This window comes from Cydia strobilella, chromosome 16, assembly GCF_947568885.1.
Source record: "Cydia strobilella chromosome 16, ilCydStro3.1, whole genome shotgun sequence".
In the NCBI taxonomy this organism is placed as follows: domain Eukaryota; kingdom Metazoa; phylum Arthropoda; class Insecta; order Lepidoptera; family Tortricidae; genus Cydia; species Cydia strobilella.
This window is the reverse complement of record NC_086056.1, coordinates 6,025,691-6,051,569: the sequence shown is the minus strand read 5'-3', so window position 1 is coordinate 6,051,569 and position 25,879 is coordinate 6,025,691. Positions and strand designations below refer to the sequence as shown.

The 25,879-nt window shown below is 38.4% G+C and overlaps 1 protein-coding gene across 4 annotated transcripts; it reads left to right on the top strand.

Moving 5' to 3' along the window:
• Positions 1-385: 385 nt before the first annotated feature.
• LOC134748468 (chromosome-associated kinesin KIF4) lies at positions 386-24,206 on the top strand. Of its 4 annotated transcripts, none has more exons than XM_063683269.1 (20): positions 386-535; positions 693-1,081; positions 2,388-2,489; positions 4,469-4,660; positions 6,102-6,261; positions 6,527-6,738; positions 7,561-7,723; positions 8,171-8,681; positions 9,702-9,890; positions 10,088-10,261; positions 11,641-11,844; positions 12,423-12,577; positions 13,184-13,332; positions 13,953-14,197; positions 14,598-14,717; positions 15,815-16,003; positions 19,610-19,870; positions 20,697-20,743; positions 22,654-22,717; positions 24,023-24,206. In XM_063683269.1, exons 2-19 carry the CDS (start codon positions 838-840, stop codon positions 22,715-22,717), a joined length of 3,381 nt encoding a protein of 1,126 aa, XP_063539339.1. In that variant the 5' UTR covers positions 386-535; positions 693-837; the 3' UTR covers positions 24,023-24,206. The 4 variants fall into 4 exon arrangements, with proteins under 4 accessions (XP_063539339.1, XP_063539337.1, XP_063539338.1 ...); XM_063683267.1 differs by lacking the exons at positions 22,654-22,717; positions 24,023-24,206 and adding exons at positions 20,813-20,923; positions 22,367-22,491; XM_063683268.1 differs by lacking the exons at positions 22,654-22,717; positions 24,023-24,206 and adding an exon at positions 22,367-22,491.
• The last annotated feature ends 1,673 nt before the right edge of the window (positions 24,207-25,879 follow it).

Here is a 25,879-nt window from a genome sequence, read left to right as displayed (position 1 = left end):
ACTTGACAAGTTTTTGTACTGTGCCTACTGATTTATTATTTTTAAAATAAATATGTAGGAATTACAAACGTTGATTCTGTAAACATAATTTTTATATCCGGAAATATAGTTTGTCAAGGGACTGTCTCATTTCAAACATAGACAGAGAGAATCATACTATCTTCGTCTTACACTAGTACTAGCACCCAAAAAAAAGGGACGAGTATAATTTTCCTGGTTGTTACTGACTGACAAATTAGTTTGACCAACTATTGTATGTCGTCAGGCTATGTATTTTGTTTGTTATTGTGGTACTAAAACACTTCAAACTATTTCCCAACTGATGGCGCTGTTTGACATAACGTCGCATACGAATATGGCAACATATGTTTAAAAAAATGACGTCGGTTTGTGGTTTGATCTCAACAATCTCAACTAAGATTCAAATATCAGTCCAACCGTTACCGTTGTTCCTTTGAAAATTGTTAATGTTCTCGAACATAGTGTCTAATTTGTGATAATTATTTCTAGTGACCTCAAATTAAGCTTAAGTAGGGTAAGTAGACATGCATATGAATTCACTAGAAAACAGTTCATTTTTCTAGAAATACTTTTTGGTGTAACTTTCGCCAGTCTTTCACAAAATAAACCTTTTTTTTTATAATATCAGCAAACCGAATTTATATTAATTATGTTCTTCAACCTTATTACAGATATATAACGTCACTGGTTGGCATAAAATACTTGGCGTAAGCTGTCCTGTTATATACATTGACATACCAACAAAGGATTTCTGACCATCCATGACCGCATTTGTGGTATAACTTGGTTTGTTCGTCAATCTGAACCGAAGACAACATGGTTGACGGGGAAAATAGCAAAGGGACGATAGATACGGTCCAGGTGGCCCTTCGTATTAGGCCTTTGATGCAACAGGAGACTGACAGGGGCTGTGAAGAATGTATAGAAGCTGTGCGCGGCGGAAACCAAGTTCAGATTAAAGACCTGGCGTTTACGTATAACTATGTCTTTCCACAACATATAACACAGCAAGAGTTTTATGATACAGCAGTGAAAGGGCTCATTTCAAAGCTGTTTCAAGGTAATAATTATTTTCAGATATATTTTATTATTATAGCCTTCATTGCTGGTGACTAAACTGCACATCATTGTATATCAGTTTTCTTTGCATCATTTTCTTGGTTTGTTGTCCAGCGTGTCCTGTGACACAAAGGCCTCTTCCAGCTTCTTCCATTCCTCTCTGTCGTTGGCTTTTTTAGGCCATTCTGTTCCTCCAATTTTATTGATGTCATCTTTCCATCTTTTAAATTGACCACCTCGCTTCCTTTTTCCATCTTGTGGGAGCCATTCTGTTATAATTTTTGTCCATTTTGTTCTACTTTCTCTGGTCATATGTCCTGTCCATCGCCATTTTAGCTGCCTTACTTTCTTAAGTATGTCTTCTACCATTGTGATAGATCTTATGTCTTCTGCCCGTTTACGGTCTATTAGCCTGACTCCTATCATGCTTCGTTCGATTCCTCTCTGGCAAGTTCTAAGTTTTAGGGGATGTTTCTTAGTTAGTGCCCATGTCTGACATCCATACGTTAAGCAGGGCAGAATGTTGAATAGTTTCAGATATATAACAGATGTTAAAGTATGTTTTTTCTGTATGTTATTGGATAAAAAAGCTAAGCTGATTTGTGTTTCTTTTATAAGATAAGATAGGATAATATTTATTTCCTTTAAAAAATATCCAAAATTATAACAATCATAAAACACTTAAATAGTACGTAAATATTGTAAATATACAAAATTACAAATATTGCAATTATTGTGTATGTATGTTTTGTATCAAAGTTGATATGGCTTAAGAGCCCATCAACATGCTCACTAGCGCCACTGGTAAATAATTGTGATTATTTAAATTGAATGATAGGTATTTAGTACCTATTGAATACATTATAGACCGCGGGCCAGGAACAGATTTCCATGACCAATCGCCTCCCTGGCGAAAGCTCGTATAGTGGTTAATGGCTATGTATGATGAACTCTCATGAACGTCAACTGCGGCTCTGTAGGGTTGAGGAGTGGCAGCAAAACAGTCTATAAAAAAAAATTGTCATCGCCTCCCGCTTGATACTCAGAACTGCGGGTCAAAAATTTTGTTTTGCCCTCTAGTATGCGTGTGCCAAATGGCTAACCTATAATCGATTTGTGGTTTTCCTTTGTAATTGGGGTCGAGCAGCTTCCGCTATTTGCTAGGTGAGTTATTACCTTTGCAGCGGCAATTAGGTTAACTCTTAATGAAGCATACTTTGCATAGGGCCTTTTGACCCCAGTAATGGTGCCTTTGATGCACATGTTTATCATGGCATAAAAAATAAAAACAGTAATATTTATTCCAGGTTACAATGTTACTATATTGGCTTATGGACAGACAGGGTCAGGAAAGACTTACACAATGGGCACAAATTATTCAGGCTCTGATGGCGACTACACTAAACTAGGTAATGTAACCTTACTACTAATCTACTAATGGCATTTTAGCCTAATCGGCAGTGACCCTGCCTATGAAGTAGGAGGTCCTGGGTTTGAATCCTGGCAAGGACATTTATTTGTGTATTGTTCCTAAGTTATGGATATTTTCTATGTATATAAGAATTTATATAATATTATAAATATGTATGCCATCTTCTAGTACCCACAACACAAGTCTTATTAGTTTACTGTGGGACTACGTAGATTTATTTAAAATTTGAGAAATTTGGAGCTTTCTTAAAAGGTTTTATTTTGAGTTAATTTTGAGTTAATAATGCTGATAAGAAGATTAGTTATGGATTGCAATTAGGATGGGAACATATCCTAATTGTAATCCATAGCTAATCTTCTTGGTTTTTATGGTTTCGGGACTAATTTTGTATAGAAAATCAGTATTGAGTTGAGAGATGAGAGCAAACCCTAATCACAGATTAATAAATAGTTACTACGTAACAGATACATCATTCCCATACAAAAGCGAAAATACCTACTCTATAATAGCCTACAAAATCTTAATAATAATACCTGCTGCTCAGGACGAGAAGAAATGTACCATAAGTATGCGCACAAAGAGTCGAGACTGCCTTGCTCGCCGTGCGAGCCACGTGCCAACGCGTCATCGTAAGAATGCGCTAGGGTTGTACTGTTACTTATGTTATTATTGTAATAAAACGAATGTTGCGAATCAACCATATTTTATATTAGTCAATCAAATATTTAAAAACAACACTCATAATACCTGACTCAAAAAACTCCTTAATTTACGATTTATCTACTTATGTTCAAAGAAATAAATAGTGACAAAATTCATAAAGATAGATTTAAAATACTACTCACCTTTCTTCGTCTCTCGGAAATGAAAAAACCGGCCAAGTGCGAGTCGGACTCGCCCACCGAGGGTTCCGTACTTTTTAGTATTTGTTGTTATAGCGGCAACAGAAATACATCATCTGTGAAAATTTCAACTGTCTAGCTATCACGGTTCATGAGATACAGCCTGGTGACAGACGGACAGCGGCAGCGGAGTCTTAGTAATAGCATAGAGTAACTTATACTAGAGCGGTACTGTCATAGTAAATTTTGTAACCCCAGTAAATTCACTGCCATCTGTCGACACACTTTAAAACTAAAAATGAAGATTTATAAAAATACGATAGAATGTATTTAAATATAGATAAATGATCTTTTTTATTTGCATTAATTATTTTTATTATTTTGACCCATGTTCTTTCACTGATATGCGTTAAAATTGTTAAATAACAACAAACGAAACCGTCAACGCCATCTATACGACTGTAGGCCAAAACTAGTAGCGCCCTCTGAACGAGAATCAAATTTTCTTGATTTTCGAGGCACGTTTTTTCCTTAGACTGTATCCATCTATTACGGAGTTATATCTATCTTTGGTAATAGGGTGCCGTTTTTACCCTTTGGGTAAGGAACCCTAAAAAAACGACAAATTTTCTTTTGTTTTTTGACTTTTACACCCATCTACTGCACAATAATTACGTGGTTTCGGCATTTCGAAGCGTAAGCGCGGGAAACGTGTGGTGCGAGCGCTCAGGCGGGCGTTCGGCGGCCCTCTGTCGATTATATCGTCGACGATACGCCGAGCGGTAGGCATATAGCGCGTGGCTTTGAGCGAGTGAAGGAGGCCTGCCCTAATTGCAATATATGTCTTTGTATAAAAAAAAACAACTAACTATATTGAGCAATCAGGCGAGCCGTGCGTGCCTCGACCCGAGGCTGCCTCAAATGCGTACCCACCTTAATACTAACTAGTACATCATTTGTGGTATTTTCTATAAAAAGGGACCTTATTGTCGATGGCGCTTACGCCATTATTAACGATGCTCCGATATAAATACAATGCCGCGCGACGCTGTGCGGCTTACGCGCCATCGACAATAAGGTCCCTTTTCATAGAAAATACCCCATTTTTCTACAGGTGTAATACCACAGGCAGTAGCAGACATATTTGACTTCATAGAGACCCACGAGGACAAATTCATCTTCAAAGTGAATGTTTCATTCATGGAATTGTATCAAGAGCAGTGCTATGACCTTCTCTCCGGAAAAGAGAGAGGACACTCTATAATTGAGATTAGAGAGGACATCAATAAGGGAGTTATTTTGCCAGGTTTGTATGAAAATTTAGCTATATGATATATAGAAGCTACAGGAGTCATACTCAAGCCGAGTCTTAAGGTCTGTCTAGATCTGGCGAATACACAGCCATTTAGCTTTTAAATTTATATTGTTATAAAAATATACATGTACACAGTCTGGCAAAAAAGAGTAGAAATTAAAAAGTGGCAACACTAGTGTCGTCCCTTTCAAATCAATCTAAGAAAAACGGGACGACACTACAGTGTTGCCACTTTTTAATTTCTACTCTTTTTGCCAGACTGTATATTCAGTTCTATAAAAAATCATGGTTAAATATACCTATCTATAATAATTTTTGACTATAAACATGAATTACTACCCATACAGCGGTTATGTAAGATTCTAAACGCATGTAATGATCATACGGATATACACTTTGATTCGCTAAGCAAATTAAAAAAAAAACGAGTACATAATTGTCTATCCACGACTAGTATATTGAAACATTTGTAGTGAGTAACATTGCATTATCTATAGTTATTTAGTTTTCATCACACTCGCTCGGTAAATGTCGAATTGCACGCAGGCTTAGCGGGAACTATAAAAAAAGCAACAAAGGTCAGACTAATGCGGACCCTTGTTTTCTCGATCTTTTTGTACGCGTTCGAAACCTGGACCATCAAAACCGATACCCGTCGCAGGATAGATGCATTCGAGATGGGGTGCTGGCAAAGAATGCTCCGGATTTCATGGACAGAACGCCGTACAAATGCGTCTATTCTCGACGAACTTAACATTACAACGAGGCTTTCCACTGTTTGCTCCCAACGTGTACTTGGTTTCTTCGGTCATCTGAGCAGGACAGGGCCAGATAGCCTGGAAAGGCTCATAATTACTGGCCGCATGGCAAGGAAGCGTAGGGATGGACGTATGGCCACGCGTTGGGCGGACAGAATAACATCAGTGACAAACGCCACACTGCAGGCTAGCATGCACTGGGCCCAAGACAGAGCGGCCTGGAGAGCACTGGTGAAGAGTGTCCACACTCGTCACGTCCCTCAGACATGAGGTTACGACAAAGAAGAAGATAAAAAAAGCGTTTTCCCTAGGGAGTTATGAAGTTTCTAGTATTATAATTAACAGTTTTTTGTCTTTATACTTCATTTTTGTATCGCAAGTGTGATGAAAAACTTTGTGTGTAACTCGGGGCGTAATAATATTGCAAACTCGAGTCTATAAATCGCTCCGGCAAACCGTTGCGATTTAACTATACTCTCGTTTGCAATATTTAACTTACGCCCAATGTTGCACAATGTACTATTATATTGTCAGATCTTTTTTTATTTTTTCTGAAATGCATGCTGTGTTTACCTTAAAGTGATTGTTGCACTTAGAATATCGCTGAAAGTGCTTGTATGTATGAACCAAATAAATAAAATAAAATAAATTAGTAACACCTGTTCTACATTTAGGTATATCAGAACTGACAGTCACATCAACCATGGACACCATGATGGTACTAGAACAAGGTTCCTCTGGCCGAGTAACGGGCTCCACTGCCATGAACCAAGCCTCTAGCAGGAGTCATGCTGTCTTCACCATAATTATCTCTAAGGAAAGCCGGACTGACAAGTGAGTTGGTGTTTATATTGATGTTAAACTAGGTTCTGTTTACTTGATACGTAATTTTCAATCCTTTTGTTTAAGTTATACTGCCTGCATGTATTATTAGGTACTTCTAACTAAAGAATTTATCTTTGTTGTGTTCTTATACCTTTATAAGTCTTTTTGAACAAGAAAATGGTTGATAGCTAGTCGCTTTCTTGTTGTTGGTGGTTGGTGGAGCAGAAGCCAAAGATTCGCAAGCACATTTTTTATCGTAGATGTATGTTTTCAGAAACCTAGCCACCACATCAAAGTTCCACCTAGTCGATCTGGCCGGTTCAGAGCGCATCAAAAAGACGAAAGCTAGTGGCGAGCGGCTAAGGGAAGGCGTGAAGATAAACCAGGGCCTTCTGGCTCTTGGCAACGTGATCTCAGCTCTTGGAGATGGCACCAACAGGAGTTATATAAGCTATAGGGATAGCAAGCTGACCAGGTTACTGCAGGGTAAGTATTTAACAGGATAATTTGGCATTTCTTTTAGCCATGTATTCTAGGAAGATGTGGAGGTTAACCATGTCCTTCTGGCTCTTGGCAATGTGATCTCAGCTCTTGGACACGGCACCAACAGGAGTTATATTAGCTACAGGAATAGCAAGCTGACCAGATTACTGCAGGGAAAGTGTATTCAACAGGATTACTTGGCATTGCTTTTAGCCATATATTCTAGAAAGGTATGTAGATTAACCAGGGCCTTCTGGCTCATGGCAATGTGATCTCAGCTCTTGGAGACGGCACCAACAGTTGCTACTTATATTAGCTATAAGCAAGCTGACCTGATTACTGCAAGGTAACTTAACACTTTGCTGTCAAGAATTTACCTGAGGAATGTACATTGTAGTGTAAGTACGTGTCGACATCAGGGCACGTACGATCGTGTCTTGCTATTTCGGTCAGTGTCGGTACAAAAAGTACTGACGTTGACTGAAGTAGCATGACAAATACGAACGTTTCCGAGAAAATACGATGGAAAACTATTATGCACTACGTCTGTAAGTGTGTGTTACAAGCAAGTGTAATCCAGGTACTGCAAAACGTATGACACCCTACGCCATCTGTATTAGCTCTCAAATTTGCAATAAAAATACTTTGGACTATTTTATTTCTCATAAAACCTTCTCCGTTGTCTAAACGTGGCATGAATGTAATTTTTTCGAATTTCATTGAATTCAAATGCCGCTAAAATAATAAAAATTTGGTTGAATGTATAAAGAAATAAAAATTAGTTGTAAATGATTGTAATGTTAAAAATATTTTATTTCCCAACAGACAGTCTCGGCGGTAACTCTCTGACACTAATGGTGGCGTGCGTCAGCCCAGCCGACTACAACCTGGATGAGACCGTATCCACGCTGCGGTACGCGGATCGAGCACGACGCATTAGAAATAAGCCTATTATCAACCAAGACGCTAAGGCTGCTGAGATCGTCAGGTAATTCATCATAAACGTAACTAACGGCGCATCCAGATTGCTTGTACACCGTGAATGCGCCAGTCAGGCTCGCTTTTGTGCAATCTAGAGTTGACATGCGCGCGAGCAGCTCGCAAATGACGTGCGTGCGGCGCTCGTTCAGGCGCGCTTCTACCTCAATCTGCTTGCTCTACCTCATTTTCTGTTGCAATTCTGATCTACAAACGAACAGACAAAAGTTCAATATTATAAATAATATACTCGTACTCCATGAGTCCTTTGTTGCTAGGTTCTAGTAGCCGTCATAGTAGCTTCTATCTTTCATTTATAAACGAGCTGGATTGCATCGATTTAGGCTTTCTATTTTATCCTATGTTATCTTAACTATCATTCAACCCTTTAACAGTTTTGTTTTATTTAATATCAAAACAGCTCCTCTTTTTTTACAAAGCTATAAAATTGTTGCAGGCTAAACAACTTAGTAAACGAACTAAGGCTCCAACTGCTCGGCAAAGCGCCCACCGAGAGCGAGCAAACCAACGAGAAACTTATAGAAGAAATCGAGCGCGAGAAAGCCAAATACGCCGAACTACTTAAAAAAAACAAGCAAGTCACTGAACACCTCGGAAACATGCTCATCGAGAACACAAATCTCTGCGAAAAGGCCCTCCTAGCCGAAGCTGCCAAAGACAAAATAGAACAGAAACTCAATGAGCTCACGGAACAATGCAACCAAACCATAGACAACCTAAATGAAAGTAAAGATGATGAGAAGAATAAGACGACAGTGATGGATTATATTAAGGAGATTAAGAGTAAGCTTGAAGAATTGCAGTCGGTGAACTTGAAGACGAATGAGGAGTTGATAGACCACGAGATAAAGTTGTCATTGTCGAAGGACGACGGCGAGGAAGGGGAAATTGTAGTGCTGAGTGAAGATCAGGCGGTGCTTGAAGAAGAGAAGAGGGCTATGGGACAGGTATGTCTTATACTTGTGAAACTATTTTCATATTTTCGGAGTTCCACAAAGTTGTACAATTATTTATCTTGTTGGCGCAGGGTCGCCATGTGGTGTGAGGCGTTAAAATTAAAATAAAATATAATAATTATTTCCAAATTAATTAATTATCTATAGATTCAAAATATCTATTTATTCAATAAATGTCAGTATAACAAAAAAATTACAATTCAATAACAACTTAAGACTAAACTTAAGCTTACGCCCACAGCCGGCACTTACCCCTCTGCCACGGCACCAAAGTCAAGCCGTCCGGTCTTTTGCCATCAGTGTGCAGAGGCCCGGAGGCTCCAGGACATAGGGGATGTTGGCGGATATTAAGGCCCTCCTTACGATGTCATTGAGAGCGTGGTGCCGCGGAAAGCTCCCCGAACAACGACAACAACTCAAAGCAACAACAACAACTCTATAGATTTCGTTTTATTTAAGCTGTTTGAGTTTTGTTTACTTGTTATTGTCTGTTAAGTTAAGCTCAGGCTTTTAAATTAAATTAAATATAATTTATTATCAGACAACTCATATCACATCAGGCAACTAAGGCCCTAGGTATACATACTACAAACCTTACAAACTAACATACATACAATAATAAAAATCGTACAAGCTAAACATTTTTTCGGCGACACGGAGGTTTTCAGTTGTGTTGTGTCGCATGGATATCGGTGTAGGATTTGACAGAGACCCTTCGGCCAGAAGTCCGCGCTCGTTATAGATTAATTTAAATTTGGCTTCAGCATCCCTAGCACGAGAGTACCGCGAAACGCGCCATTCGACAGATCGACCGAGATAGACTATTCCTTTGTTTCTAATTATTGCATTTAGAAAGAGGCCAGTAGTCAAAACCGCGCGGCGCACTGGCGCTAGTACTGCGGGGTTGGAAGGCCAAAATGGCAGCCACAAATTCACGTAGAGTCGTAGGCCGTCAATTTCTAGGAACTAGATAATAGTAGGTACACATTTTACAAACATGTCATATTCCAGGTGGCCCTAAACCAAGAGCTGCAAGAACTGAACCGCGCCATGGCCATTAAAGCGTCCGTGGTGCAAGCGATCTTGGCCAACAACAAGGACATGCTGGACAGCCACAGCAACCTCAAGGAGAATGAGGAGAAGATAGCTCTCTTGGAAAAGGAGAAGGAGGAACTGGTGCAGCAGTTGAGGAACAGTAAGGTATGTATCCCTGCTATAATATTATAAATGAGATAGTAACTAACGCCATGGCCATTAAAGCGTCCGTAGCGCAAGCCGTCCTGGTCAACAACAAGGTCATGCTGATTTTTTTTTAAATACAGTGTAATACCCTATATAACAGTACAAACTCCATTACAAAATACAGAAAAGTGAATTTAAACTTTTTTTTTATTTAGAGTAAGGATCCAACACACGAAGAACGCCGCACCAAGGTCCAGACCTTGGAAGCCGAGATCACTGACCTCAAAAAGAAATGCCAGCAGCAAGCCTCCATCATCAAGAATAAGGAAAAGAATGAGGCTAAGATTACTTCCCTCAATGCTGAGTTAAAGGCCATGAAAGCTACTAAGGTAAGAAATACATCGGTAGAAATGGTGGAATAAAATCATCTGTTTAGTATAATCCCATTTAGACAGTTTAGTTTATTATTCAGTTGATCCACCCATATACTCTTACCAGAATAAATGCGCGTGAGAAATACAATTAAATTACTACAGATGTAGTGCATAATTGTTTTCCATCGTATTTTCTCGGAAATGTTCGTATTTGTCATGCTAGTTCGGTCAATGTCAGTTTTTTTTGTACCGAGACTGACTGAAATAGCAAGACACGTTCGTAAGTTTCCGTGAAAATACGATGGAAAATTATTATGCCATGCACTACATCGTACCTACCTCCATGACAGATTAGTTTAGCCCCACTCTAGTTTAGCTCTTGTCTATCAAGTGTTAAGTATAGTCTCTCTTTTTATTTAGTTCTGTATGAGAGAGATCGGAAATGGACTATCGCATGATCGAGGACAGTGGGTGGAAGATTTTAAAAAGAAGTTTATTGTCGATTTCGTTAATATTCCATTGGAAAGAGAGATAGTATGTACTTTGGAAAGTTTTCTTTTCTTCAATTGTGTATTAAACGTCCATAATCTATTTATAACCTAGTATTCATTTGCGTAAGCCATATAACTTTCATAGCCCCACACTCTTCGATTAAAGAGTTGGGATTCATAGACACCTTTACCGTTTAGTATCATATTAATCGCGATAGCCATTAAGTATACATTATACATATATATACCATCTAGCAGAATAGTGATATTTTATAACTTTTATAATCTTTCCCATGATCGATAAATACAAATTTAAGTACAAAATAAGTTTTTGGCAAAAATTTCATTTTTGGTATACAAGCTTTTATCGCTGACTGTACTTTTTTTCCACAGGCAACTAATACTCATCGAGACAATTCTAAAAACCCCAAACACAATTAGGTTGCGTTGTTTTATCACAGAGTTCCTATGGCCACCTCCTGTCTCTATCATCAGATCAGCTCGATGGTACCATAATATTACATTGTCACACGACTTACATATGTATGCAAATTTTCAGCTTCATCGGAAACCGGGAAGTGGGTCAAATTTAACTTGCAAGATTTGACCCTTACAAACATTTTACATACATACTTACATAGGTACATTGCAAGTTAAATAAAAGCTTGTAATTAAACGATTATAATCTATATTATCATGGTCTGCTATGCTTCAAGTACAATATGGACGTTTTCATCTAAAATTCCAACACAAGTTCTGATAGAAACGTAAGGATTGCAAACGAAGCATAACATAACCCTACTCTGATGGAAAGCCAAATATGTACATTTTTACATCTCTGTCGACTTTAGACGTAAAATTTCGTATTATAGTGAAATACAAATTTATCAAATCCTTACACAGGTGAAAATAATCCGTCAAATGCGCGAAGAAAGCGAGAAATTCCGCAAATGGAAGGCTGACAACGAACGCGCCATGCTCCGACTCCGGAACGAGGACCGCAAGCGCGCTAACGCCATGGCCAAAATGGAGACTCTGCACGCCAAGCAGCAGAACGTGCTTAAAAGAAAGATGGAGGAAGCAGTCTCCGTCAATAAGAGGCTTAAGGTAAGATAGGAACAATATACTCCATGGTGCGGCTCAACGAGGACCGTAAGCCAACGTCATGGCCAAGATGGAGTCGCTACATGCTAAGCAGCAGAACGTGCTTAAGAGGAAGATGGAAGAAGCAGTCGCCGTCAACAAGAGGCTTAAGGTAAGATAGGAACAATATACTCCATGGTGCGGCTCAACAAGCATCGTAAGCCAACGTCATGGGCCAAGATGGAGTCGCTACATGCCAAGCAGCAGAATGTGCTTAAGAGGAAGATGGAGGAAGCAGTCTCCGTCAATAAGAGGCTTAAGGTAAGATAGGAACAATATACTCCATGGTGCGGCTCAACAAGGACTGTAAGCCAACGTCATGGCCAAGATGGAGTCGCTACACGCCAAGCAGCAGAACGTGCTTAAAAGGAAGATGGAGGAAGCAGTCGCCGTCAACAAGTGGTTAAAGGTAGATATTGAACCCTCCTTAAATAAGTGCCCAGCTTAAAATCAATCAGTGGAATTTATTTCGATAATATCCCTCGTCTAGAGAAGTATCTCTAACGTAAAGAAGACTTCTAAACTATCAATTTATTTTACAGGAGGCTTTAGACAAACAGAAGCAGACTCAAATGAAGCGTAGCGCTAAGGGCAACGTGAAAGCAGGAGCCATCCAGCAATACATAGAACAAGAGCTGGAAGTACATCTTAGCATTGTTGAGGCAGAGAAGTCGCTTGAAGAACTTATGGAGTACAGGTATTTGGTATATTTTGACTTATTTGTCTAAAACCCGAAATCCTCTAGATGGAGCAGAAAGTAACCAATTGGTGCTTGGTGACTATCAGTCCGCCGGACGCCGGACGATATTGTGCCTGCCAGTTGTTCGGAACTGTCAAATTTTTGTTTTAACTGACAGGCCGATAAGTATCGTCCGGCGGACTGATAGTCAGTGGGCCCCTTTAAACATGTTGTCATGTTTTCTTAAAATAACTCAATTGGGATATTCAATACTAGGTAATATTGATTCCTAGTTTAACATTCATCTAAAGTATCTCGATTACGAGTAATGAAACGTGTATGTTGCGATGTAATCATATTTTCATATACTCGTAGACTCGTAGAGACTGGATTACTTCATGAATTTCATGATAGTCAACGCGGTAGTAATCCATGGAGTTTAACATTAATATTACACTAAGTGGCCGTAGCACGGTCGCATTTTTATCACCTGTCACCATGCCTGTCACATTCTAACAAGTATGTAAGTGCGAAAGTGACAGGCATAGTGACAGGCGATAAAAATGGAACCATGCTGAACCTGCAGGCTATCTTTATTTATCTCATTCAATAATTCCTTACAAGGGCGTGGATAACAGAACAGATAGAATTCCTTCGCAAGGGCCCTGACAACGAGGAAAACCAGCAGAAGATAACAGAGCTTGAAGATAATCTGGCGCTTCGAAAAGCACAGATATCTGATTTACAGCAGAAAATACTCACCGCTGATCAGGGTAAGTTTACCTTACACTATCGAGGGTAGCTCGTCAAAGGAAACGTCGGGATGTAGTATAAATTCAATATACGCGATATAATCCGTTTTCATAGTATTATTTTATTAATATATCTTATACCGACGTTACACATCTCTAAAACGACATCATAATGTGATATCACTGGCCAACAAAGGGATAATTTGTGACGTAAACTTAGTCAAGGGTACGGTAAATATAGTTCTACTAAAAGTTATCAGTTTATGAACTTTCTTCAAATGAAATCATGTTTTTAAAAACGCATTTGGTCCCTGCACACATAAACTGAGGTACTTGTATACATTGTTATTACTGATTAGCAATGTATACAAGTACCTCAGTTTGTTAGTAAAACGCTAGTGCGGGCGGCGTATATTGAATTTATACTACATCCCGACGTTTCGATCCCTTTACAGTGTTCGTGGTCAACGGGTCATTTCATTTCATGTGTCTTATTTCATGAGTTACTATCGCGGTAACGCCGGTAACCGAAGACAATATTATATATTAATAAAATTAAATACCCCGGGTATTTATTCCGAATGGTTAAATTACGTTTTAAATTACTTATACTTTTTTTATAACATATTTCTTTTTCCTAGAAAATAAATCCCGCACCCAATGGGACAACGTCCAATCCATGCTCGAAGCTAAAGTCGCCCTAAAATGCCTCTTCGACCTCCTAGTAGATGCTAAGAAAGAACTCCAGAACCAGAGCGAGAAGGGCTACCAGGCGCGTTACGAGGAGATCAAGGAAGCGCACGACAGGCTGCTGGTAGAATTCGAGAATTGTAAAGCCGACTTGGAGCAGAAACTCGCTGACCTTAAGCTGCAGAGCGAACAAAAGGTAAGTAGGATGGGCTTCCTGCCGAGGTTTTCCCGAGGGTCTACACTACAATATGGGGTTCTTCAAAAAACCACCAGGACAAGTGCGAGAATAAATACATCATCTGTGAAAATTTCAACTGTCTAGCTATCAAGGTTTATGAGGTACAGCCTGGTGATAGACAGACGCACAGACAATGGACGGACAACGGATGACCAAGTCATTATACTTATTAAAAATTTAAGATATCTAATATTGATACGGTCGGCACTGACTAAAATAACCGACTTGGTTTTACATTACATTTCAAAACTTTTTTTAGTAGAAGAATTGCGTTGCGAGACTTGCATCTTTTTACATGTAATGTTTTTGATGGTATTTATACATTACTCGACCTAACCAAATTTTTCTTTCCATTCAGCTAACAGCTTTAGTCGCCCTTCAACGTGGAGTCATCGGCAACAACAGTGAAGCGTGCCTGCACCTCCAGAACATGATACAATGCCAGCAAGAAACACTGGACCAGGTCAAGGCCGAGAATGTATGTAGTGTACTCAAAATATACTATCCTTATTGGTTCCCCACGTTTTATTGTAGATTGTTGACTTTTTCTATAGGGAGCGAGACCAGTTTTTGTGTCGAGTTTTAGTTTAGATTAACTTGAAATGGGGCATTTTCTATGAAAAGGGACTTTATTGTCGATGGCGCTTACGCCGCACCGCGTCGCGCGGCATTGTATTTATATCGGAGCATCGTTTATAATGGCGTAAGCGCCATAGACAATAAGGTCCCTTTTTATAGAAAATACCACAAATAACATCTGCAGATCAGTATCAGCGAAAAAGTTGGACCAAATTGAAGCTGAAAATGTATGTTACGGATTACATGCTTTTGTAGATAGATAAATCGTTATTATTTTTACCGTCACTTGGTTTTGGTAGGTAGGTATTTTAGTTATAACATTAGGTACAACTCAAATAACATAAAAATCTAGAAATAGATTATTTTTTAAATTAGCCGTAAGTATTACTGCAACCATTTATGGCGAAAAAAATATCACAATTCATATGTAGGATTAAAATATGAAGAAATTTATAGGTTATTATGAAGTGTTTAGAAACCTATGAATCGCAAAAAGCTATGGTAACTCATTAAGGGTCCCCAGCCAGCTCGGTACTCCATACAAACGTAGTTCCTCTCTCATTTTTAAACGACTAGCTAGATTGCTCTGAAACTTTGTACTTAGTTTACGATAGGATAAGGTATATCCATGTCTGTAATTAGTTTATGTAGCTTCAGATAAAATAGTAAAAAAATACAGCGAATTTAATTTTTTCTTACAGAACTTATTTTTGCTCTATTTCGTTTGTTTGATAAACTGGAGCTATATAAACTAATTTCAAACCTAGATATACCTCATGTCATTGTATGTGCAAAGTTTCATTATAATCCAACACGTAGTTTAAAATGAAAACGGAAGTCCGTTTGTATGGGAAGGTGAAATTCGGTCGAGCTTGCCGGAGACTTAAGTTTTAAAAGCAAATTGTCAGCTGGAATTCTTGCAAAAGAATGTAATAAATGAACAAATGTACATGGACTTACCATCAACTAGTCTATTTTATCCTAATAAAATTCCAGAAAAAATTGTCTGAAGAACTAGAGCAGCTCCGCACAGCGTCCACGAACGGGAACCAGAAGAAAGGCAAGAAAGAGAAGGGAAATAAGAAGACTGAATACATAGAGATTTCCGACGAGGAGGAAGAGGAAAGGGAGAATGAGGAGGACGATCCTGATTGGAGAGCCACGCCGCTCTACAAGCGTTTACAGGTACGGTCATCAAACGGCTAGAGTTAGGGCGCTCCTTACTATAGTCTATATCTTTAGGTATTTATTGTAAAAGATTGTAAACAAATTACAATTAGGTATATTATTGGGCAAGAAAATTCTTTAATTCAATTAATTTAACGTGATGTGCCAAAACTTTCAAAAGTTTTACTGCGATATATCACTTACTCAACGTAAAAAAGAAACTGCTATAATCGTGCTATTTTATTAATTGGAATATATCTGGATGATTTGATTAATCAATAGTAATTTAGTTTTATAATATATTCTATTACTTCGCCCTAGTAAAGAACCTAAACCTTTGCATGCCTACTATTATAAGGTATTGACATTATCTGGACATAATACTTTTGACTCTACCATCTTATCTGTACATAATGTTAAGCAAATAAACGCATTTCATTTCATTTCATTTCATAAAACGAGATCGAATGTTTAGCCATTTGAGGGTTGATCAAATATTACACGACTAAGTGAAATAGGGCCAGAACGACGAGGAACAGATCCAGGCAGTTTTCTATTTGGTTGGTTAACTGATAAATGTTTCAAGTACCCGAAAATGTAAAAACACACTGTTTACATTTATTTAACTACGTAAGATACAGACTATAGAGTCAAAGGAATTTCAACCTTTTGATATAGTAGTTACATTAATAAATGGCAGCACCACGCGCACGAGTCTACTTATAAACATGGTTCATACGCGTTGCTAGCAATAATTTCAAACTTTACAAATGTTTAGTTATAGGTCTCCGATTTAGAGAGCCGAATGGAACAAATTATGAATAAGTGGAACACACGAGAAAAAATATAATGGAGATAAGAATTCTTAATCCAAAATAGCGTTGAAAGTTTCATTATTAAGTTCAGTACTTCTTTCGAGTGTAGAGGTCACACGGTCAACTATATAATTTATTTAATTTACACGATGTTATACCACAGATTATATAATACTTCTTACGAACAGATACTTATCTCTCAAAGAAAACGCAAATACCTACCGTTTTGATACCTACACAAAAATACAATGGAGTTACCTTCGGCGGGCCGCTCCCCGCACCGCGCGCACCGGCACAACGCTAGGGTTGCCGACTTTAGAAATGACAAACACCAATAGGTATTTATCATTTCATTTCATTTATTTCATTCACAAGCAATAAAACATCGCATTGGAAATTATACATTAAAATACTTAGGCTAACACAAAAAAAATACACAATAACATACAAGGAATAAACGTTAATTTGCTCAAATATAACAAAAATGATTTACTAATGAAAAAAAAAAACAATTACAATTATAAAATGTCAGTCTTAACTTGTACCTACAACTACAACTAAAAAAAATTAAAAAATCAAAATATGTCAATTACGCAATAATTCTATTATTTATATTGTATATATATGAATAATTCTAATTTGAGTGTATATAATGTCAATTCAATAAATAATTTTAATTAGTAGTCTGACAAAATTCTCCCACTGAGTAAAAACACTTGCTTAGCAAAAAAGTCTTGAGCTTGGTTTTAAACCTGTTTACATTGACGATCATCTTCAGTTCAACCGGTAATCTATTAAAGAGAATAATGGCCTGATAGCTTGCTGAGTGCTTAACTATGTTAAGCTTAGCCGAGATTGTTTGTGGCAAGTCTTTTCTCCTAGTAGCTAGACGGAGTTCTCTGTCTTCTGGTGTTTCTATATTAGAAATAGACTTAACTAAATCTGTTAGTACCACCAATATATACAGACTAGGAACGGTGAGAATTTCATATTCCAAGAAATAGCTCTTACAGGACTCTGTCTGAGGCAATCTAGCTATCGTTCTTATTGCTCTTTTTTGAGCCACAAAAGCTGTTTGTATATTGTACTTATAACTGTTACCCCAAAACTTGACGCTATATCGTAACCTGGATTCGATCAATGCGTAGTAGACAATTTTTAGCTGAGATAATTTTGCTTCGTCCCTAAGACTCCTTAGGGCATAGCAAGCAGAACTCACAGAGTTTTCTATTGCATGCAGTTCTTTTTTCCAGTTTAGGTTTTCGTCTATATTAACACCAAGAAATTTAACTGATTCAACTTGGTGGATGGCAGTTCCGTTAGTAAAAATGTTTAACACTTCTTTATTTCTGGCAGTGGATCTAAAAAGCAACACATTGGTTTTCTTACAGTTTAATAACAAGTTGTTAACACTGAACCAGGCATTAAAATGTTTTAAAGCTTCATTCACTCTGTCATTTAATATTGAAGTGCTTTCTGCCGATATGATGGCATTAGTATCATCAGCAAAAGCTACAACCTGAGTACTAGGAAGAGTATTGATTATAAAAGTATTTAAATCATTTATAAAAATTATAAAGAAAATAGGGCCTAATATGGATCCTTGTGGAACTCCTCTTGTTAGTTTGGCCATACTAGAACTGTAAACCCTCTCCTCATTGTCTGATGTCTTTTTAATTTGTATGAATTCATATCATGAGAATACCTATACAGCAGAGTGAAATAAAATGAAATCTAAATCTTAAATTATGTATTTTTGTCAACTGCTTTACTTTGTAACTATAAATTTGTCGTAATGAACACTTAAAACACTACATGTTTAATGAAAGAAATTCAATAGTAAGTACCTACGTAGCTTGTAACTATCGTAAAAATTGGCAGTGTGGCGCGCGGTGACGTGCGTGCGTGAGCGTGTGGCAACCAACTGGCTTGCTTTTCTACCGGGAACAGGAGCTCCGAGCTCGCGTGGAGAGTTCCATAGGCCTGGTTATACGATAAAATTCAATAACGAATAGTTAAATCAACATGTTTAATCAATTAGTTATCTCATAATAGTATTTTATACATTCGTGATATAATAGAGAGCTTTTCTGACATGATTTTAACAACATTCGGTATGTGTATACCTAATTTCAAATTTGTATGCCTGTCGGCGAAGCATAGCGTTCTATAATACTTTTTGTACTGACCAACATTGTTACCTATGTTTACAAATAAATCATTTGAGTGAGTACGCGCCCCGGCGGGTTGGTCGACGACACCTCCAGTTACGAGGAGGTCCTGGAGGCATGAGGCCCTGGTACCTGCTCCGCGCTAAATTCAATTTTAAGAATTTTTTTTTTCTTGATTTTGGCCATCGTAGCCTATGGAGACTAACAAGCAACGCTTAGCGGTTTACGAAGGGTATGAATGTTGCTATATGAAGGGTGTCACATGCGCGTTTCTGACTTGTGAAGCAATTATTTCTACTACAACATAAAATAAAATGTTTTTGTTGGCCAACCAATCACAAAGAAGATGCGATGCAGCAGCGTTTTTAAGCAGGTTAATTTGCATTGAATCGAGTCTTCTTAAACAAGAAATATTTTATCGAAATGTTCTTATGTAGTTCTATTTTTAAAATTTTTATAATTGACTAAACCATATCGATAAAATTCTTATTCTGCAGTCGGGAGTGCCATAGACTGTCCAACGTTGAAAAGAGTAAGGTTGTAGTGTTGCATATGAAGTTGTAATACACAGATTATTATAGTCGACGAGTAGAAAAATTCTCATTTTAATCCGCCCAATTATTGTAATTTCCCTACAGGCGCAACGCTCCCGCCTAACAAACAACTTCACCGCCCACAACGCCGACAACTCCACCGAGCGCGTGCCCGCGCGCGCCGTCAAGCGCGACAGCGGCGGCACGACACAGTGCACCTGCCGCGGCAGCTGCTCCTCAAAGCTCTGCGGCTGTGTGAAGGCCGGCAATGGCTGCGGGAGTGGCTGCCGGTGCCAGCCGGCACTGTGTAAGAACAAGAAGCTGTCGTCGACCAATGCGTCGGATAGCGAGGAAAAAGAAAACACGGTTAGTACAGTCTAAGGGACAAGCGAGACAGCGGCGGCACGACGCAGTGCACCTGCCGCGGCAGCTGCTCCTCCAAGCTGTGCGGCTGTGTCAAGGCCTGCAATGGCTGCGGGAGTGGCTGTCGGTGCCAGCCGGCGCTGTGCAAGAACAAAAAGCTGTCGTCGACCAATGCGTCGGATAGCGAGGAAAAAGAAAACACGGTTAGTACAGTCTAAGGGACAAGCGAGACAGCGGCGGCACGACGCAGTGCACCTGCCGCGGCAGCTGCTCCTCCAAGCTGTGCGGCTGTGTCAAGGCCTGCAATGGCTGCGGGAGTGGCTGTCGGTGCCAGCCGGCGCTGTGCAAGAACAAAAAGCTGTCGTCGACCAATGCGTCGGATAGCGAGGAAAAAGAAAACACGGTTAGTACAGTCTAAGGGACAAGCGAGACAGCGGCGGCACCACGCAGTGCACCTGCGGAGGCAGTTGCTTCGCTCAGATGTGCGGCTGTGTGAAGGCCGGCAATGGGTGCGGGAGTGGCTGTCGGTGCCAGATCAAGCAGCTGTGTGGAGATGGAAAAAACGATTAGTTAAATGCCCTATACACCTACACATATTTGTCTGTAGAAGACATCCGAGTCAGTTTAAGAGGTACAACCGAAACCTTGAAATTTATTTCTGTTGAAATTCTGTATACAAATAATACTACCACATTATATTTGAGCTTGTTAAAATTTTCTTGAGCATTAGATCACTGGCCAAATAAAAGTGCATACCTAAAGTCAGTCAGTAATAAAATTTTGTATAACATTTTTGACAAAAACTAACGATATTCTATATTTTTTACAGCCAACCAGTGTGCTGGACACAACACCGCCATCATACTTCGGCACCACGTAAGTATCATTCGTTCAACCCTTTCCACTCCATCTTCCTAATACTAACCCTAAACATTTCCCACCTAGCTTACGCCCAACTAGCTCAACGTCAACCCTGCCGCAGCTCACGCCTGTCAAACAGAAAGAACGGCCGCTGTCAAACAGAAGCCTAGGAAGCAACCAGACGCAGAAATGGATGTTCGCATTACTAGTATACAACACTTGCGTGGCGCCTATGTCTTCATACTGCGCCAACAATATAGTACAATACGGGATGGACGTGGCCAAATATAATGTGCTTGCGAATGTAGTAAAACTACTGATGCGGGAGGTTACATTAATAATTATGAGTTTTGGGGACTATGCTCTTACTGACAGATAACCACTACAGACGGATTTTCTGTGTACTTGACAATAATAACTTTTTTTTCGCTATTTATAATGTCTGATCAGAGGCGAATTTAAGCCGCAACACTGTCCAAAATCGCCCTTCGTTATTGGTCAAAAAACGCGTGTCTAAAGCTGTTTTAAACCCATAAAGATACACAAGTTTGGGAACAAATTAAATTATTTAATTAAATATTTTTGGTTTGCGTTCGAGTTGTGTTCACGATGGGAGGGCTTTGTCACTTTTTCTTTAATATGTGACATCTATTTCAGTTTATAACCTATAAAGATCGTTTATTTTTCAAGTAGGCATGTTACAATGCTTTTATGAACGCAAATAAAGCCACGCCGGCTCTAACCCTACATCTCTAACCCGATAATATTTAAATTCCTATAACATATAGCTTTAAAAAATGGGGTCTTGGTGTTTATATTAATGATGGCAACACATGTTTTTTAACAAGCATTCCCAAACCAATGAAAATGTCAATCACAAGCCAACAGGTTAGCAACAATCATAGAGTAACTTATAGGTATATTAGAGCGGTACTGTCATAGTAAATTTTGTAACCCCAGTAAATTCACTGCCATCTGTCGACACACTTTAAAACTAAAAATAAAGATTTATAAAAATACGATAGAATGTATTTAAATATAGATAAATGATTTTTTTTATTTGCATTAATTATTTTTATGATTTTGACCCATGTTCTTTCACTGATATGCGTTAAAATTGTTAAATAACAAACGAAACCGTCAACGCCATCTATACGACTGTAGGCCAAAACTAGTAGCGCCCTCTGAACGAGAATCAAATTTTCTTGATCCATCCATCTATTACGGAGTTATATCTATCTTTGGCAACAATAATTTAGCTAGCACTGTTTGTGTGTTCGTTATTTTTAGCATTAGAAAAAAGGTAAACAATCTTGTCGTGTCTTTTTATAGAAAAATATTGTAAAAATATTACTTATGAAAGCAAAATAATGTAAAAGATCGTATTCGCTGTGACTTATTTTTCAAAAATGATTTTTAATAAAGACACGTCAAGATCGCATACCTTCTTTCTAATGCAAAAAAAAAACGAACTATACTTTTCGACATTGTAGGAATCACAACGTTAGGCAAACATAGCGTTGAGAAGGTTAAAACTATTCGATATTAATTATATATTTTAAAAAAAACAAGCGAGTATTATATATTGTCGAGTGCACAGAACACCAAATTCTTACACGTATTTTCTGCTTTTTAAAGGAGAAACGAGAAATATTCATTTTACAAAAATTTGTCTGGAATTTGGCACATATTTAAAAAGAAGGATAGTGGCACCAAAAGTTTGCCCTCAGTAAGTGCATAGTTCTGCAAAGCATATTTGTAGAGTTAGCGTATTACATTACAGAGCTTAGACTAGGTAGAGCTTTTAGAGTAGTCTTATATTATTAGTAGTTATTGCTATGCAGAACTATGTATCTTGAGTTGTATTTTATAGACTTAAAATAATTTATAATAATATGCTAATCATGTCTTGTTTTTTTTTTCAGAACAAGTAACGTAACGTTCGTGAAGAAAAGGCAGAGAAGTTACTTTTTCTCTAAAGACCAATAGGTAAGAAAATACTAATTTGTTTGCATCATTTAGAGAATCAAATCAGTAGATTATTTCGTTAGTTATGTTTTTTTTTAGTGATTGTGTTATCTTAAAGTATAGTTTAAGTAGTTTTTTTTCTCTAATTTACTGCCTAAAAACTAATGAACTGTCTGAACTGAGACAAAGACAAAACCCTGAATAATAGGTTCAACTTTCAAGGCATTCGTCAAAAGGTCAACTTTTGTCAGCGACGTGACGCGTATGAACTTAACAAACAGAAATAAATCTGTGAGATTTCCTTTAATTTAATGCTAAGATATCAAATGTTCTGCCAAATATTGACGTGTAAGCTTTATCCCTAATTTCAGTACTATTAAAAAACCGACCAAGTGCGAGTCGGACTCGCGCACTAAGGGTTCCGTACCATTACGCAAAAAACGGCAATAAAATCACGTTTGTTGTATGGGAGCCCCACTTAAATATTTATTTTACTGTTTTTAGTATTTGTTATTATAGCGGCAACAAAAATACATTGAAAATTTCAACTGTCTAGCTATCACGGTTCATGAGATACAGCCTGGTGACAGACGGACAGACAGACAGTGGAGTCTTACTAATAGGGTCCCGTTTATACCCTTTGGGCACGGAACCCTAAAAATAGCATCACGTACACCCATTTGCAAAATTGCATGGCCACTTTATTGAATTTATTCATAATGTGTCCATGCATTTTAGCAGCTCGCTGTACCTGACACTTTTTTTTTAATTTGCGGCTGACATTACCTTTCATTACCCAGACTAGACTTCGTACCCTCGTCAACATATTCCCATTTCTTTGTCCAATGTCATTGCGTCTTACTTTCTCATTAAGCAAAATGTGAGACAAAATACACATTGGACCAAGATATTGGACAGATGAAATACCACCCTAATCAATCGTGAACCTTATTGCAACGAGATAAGGTCCACCAATGCTCAGTAAAGCCCCATTTAGACGGTTCAAGAACTTGCATGCAATTTTCGTCACATTGCGGTATTTGTTCGACCGAATGAATTCATTGTACTCTGTTGTTGGTAGAGCCGGATTTAGAGGTGTGGAGGCTCCGGGGCAACAAAGGAGTGGAGCCCCCCCCCCCCCCCTGGCCCTAAATTATTTTTCCGAAGTCTATTGTGTGGGCCCCTCTTTTGTGGTGGTTGCCCACTCTAAATCCGGCCCTGGTTGTTGGCAATATATCAAATATTGCATGCATGAAGCGTCTAAAGGGGGCTTTAAGTGTGTTGTTGTTCGTTCAACTTGTTCACATGTAAAATTTTATTTTCCAGACTGACTTAATCCCCTGGATGCCGCATTGTATTAAATTAAATTAATTGAATAGTATTTATAATCTATATCCTTAATGTGTTTAAATATTTACGCCTTGACAAATTTACTTATACGCTACGAAGAATGACAATATTGCATTGAATTATAAAAATTAAATTAGGAGGATAAAAATAAATAAATTGGAATTCATTACGTAGATTTGTTTCATTTTTAGTTTGCATGTTAGTTTTGTATTGTAGTTTTTGCATGTACGGTCTGCGGTGTAGTAATTTACAATCGCTATACACGGGACGCTTACGCAGCGTACTACGTAGGCGAACAACACGCGGACGCGAAGCGTGGGCGACACAGATTTAATATACAAGCTAGATGAAGCAAATACCACGATTTGTATTAAAACAAAGCATGCTGACTTATTCATACAAAATTTACGCATAATATAATTTTAAAATTACTTATCTGTGATAGGAAATATGTTTTTGCCTTTGGGTGCTCGCAATGGGGAAGACGGCTGAAAGCTAATTGTAGATGGCGCCACTAGAGTTTGAGACAAATCGACTTGTATGAAATTTTTAACTGAAAAAAATATTTGTATTTAATAAACCAATGTTTAATAAAACTTCATAATTAAACTATATAAGTATTAAACTTTGTATCTGAGGCCAAGAAACTGTTGGATAAAGTTTCAAAGCCATTCAAATAAAAGTTTTGTTTTGACAGAAGCATGTAGGTTATTTTCATGTACGTAATAATCGTCTGTTTAACGCGATAAAATGGATCCTCATGAAAACAGTACTGTAACACAGTTAAAAGCACTTTTACGGGAACGCGAGGCGTCCGTAAAAGGGAAAGAAACCGGCCAAGTGCGAGTCGGACTCGCGCACCGAGGGTTCCGTACTTTTTAGTATTTGTTGTTATAGCGGCAACAGAAATACATCATCTGTGAAAATCTGTCTAGCTAGCTATCACGGTTCAGCAGGTTCGGAGATACAGCCTGGTGACAGACAGAGAGACGGACAGCGGAGTCTTAGTAATAGGGTCCCGTTTTTACCCTTTGAGTACGGAACCCTAAAAAAGACCTCATAGAAAGGTTAAGTATAAATATACCAAATGGCTATGTACTGTTTCACTCGAATATATTATGCTTAAAATATCAAGGAAAATGTACAATATCAACATTTAAAATTGATTTCCTGTTTATTTCAGGTTAATATATTACGATCCAAATAAAAAGTGTTTTGTTCATTTTCTGCCAAGCGACGCCACAGCCCAAACTAATGTCATGTCACAAACTCTAGTGGCGCCACCTAGTAGCAAAGTTTGGCAGCCGCCTTCCCCATTTTTGGGCTGTTGCAGTTAATTATCATGCAACGAAGCATTTTTATAAGTTTTCACGGACGTCCGGCTGCAACAACCGGCGGCGTGGACTGTAAAGAGCGACGGTCAACCTCGACGCTTGGTCGGGGTTCGGACACGCTAAGTAGATGCATTTGCGTCTTCTATGGTATATTTATTTGTGTGGTGGGCGATCTCGTTGCGAACGCGAACGCCGTGGGCCCGCCGCGCCGCGCCGCTTCGCTTCGCGTTCGCGAGTTGTTCGGTTACGTAAGACGCTGCGTTTAGCAGTGCAGCAACGCATACATAGAAGTACCATTGTCAATGTCTAGTTTTCCAGCTGAGCTTGTTGGAGAACCTTGAGCTTGTATTAGAAATCGCAAAGTTAACTGAAGGCGCCATAAAAAAAGGTTCAAAGCGGTTTTTAATGTTCAGCTATTATCATAGGCTATTATCATCTCCATGGCCTTAGGTAGTAGATGTATAATGAACTATACTGAACTCAACTGGCCGGCTTAAAC

Coding starts and splice junctions, on each gene's coding strand:
- LOC134748468 (XM_063683266.1), top strand. CDS start 838: ATGGTTGACGGGGAAAATAGCAAAGGGACGATAGATACGGTCCAGGTG. Junction 6,739..7,560: donor GCTGACCAGGTTACTGCAGG/GTAAGTATTTAA, acceptor ATTTCCCAACAG/ACAGTCTCGGCGGTAACTCT. Junction 11,845..12,422: donor CCGTCAATAAGAGGCTTAAG/GTAAGATAGGAA, acceptor TTTATTTTACAG/GAGGCTTTAGACAAACAGAA.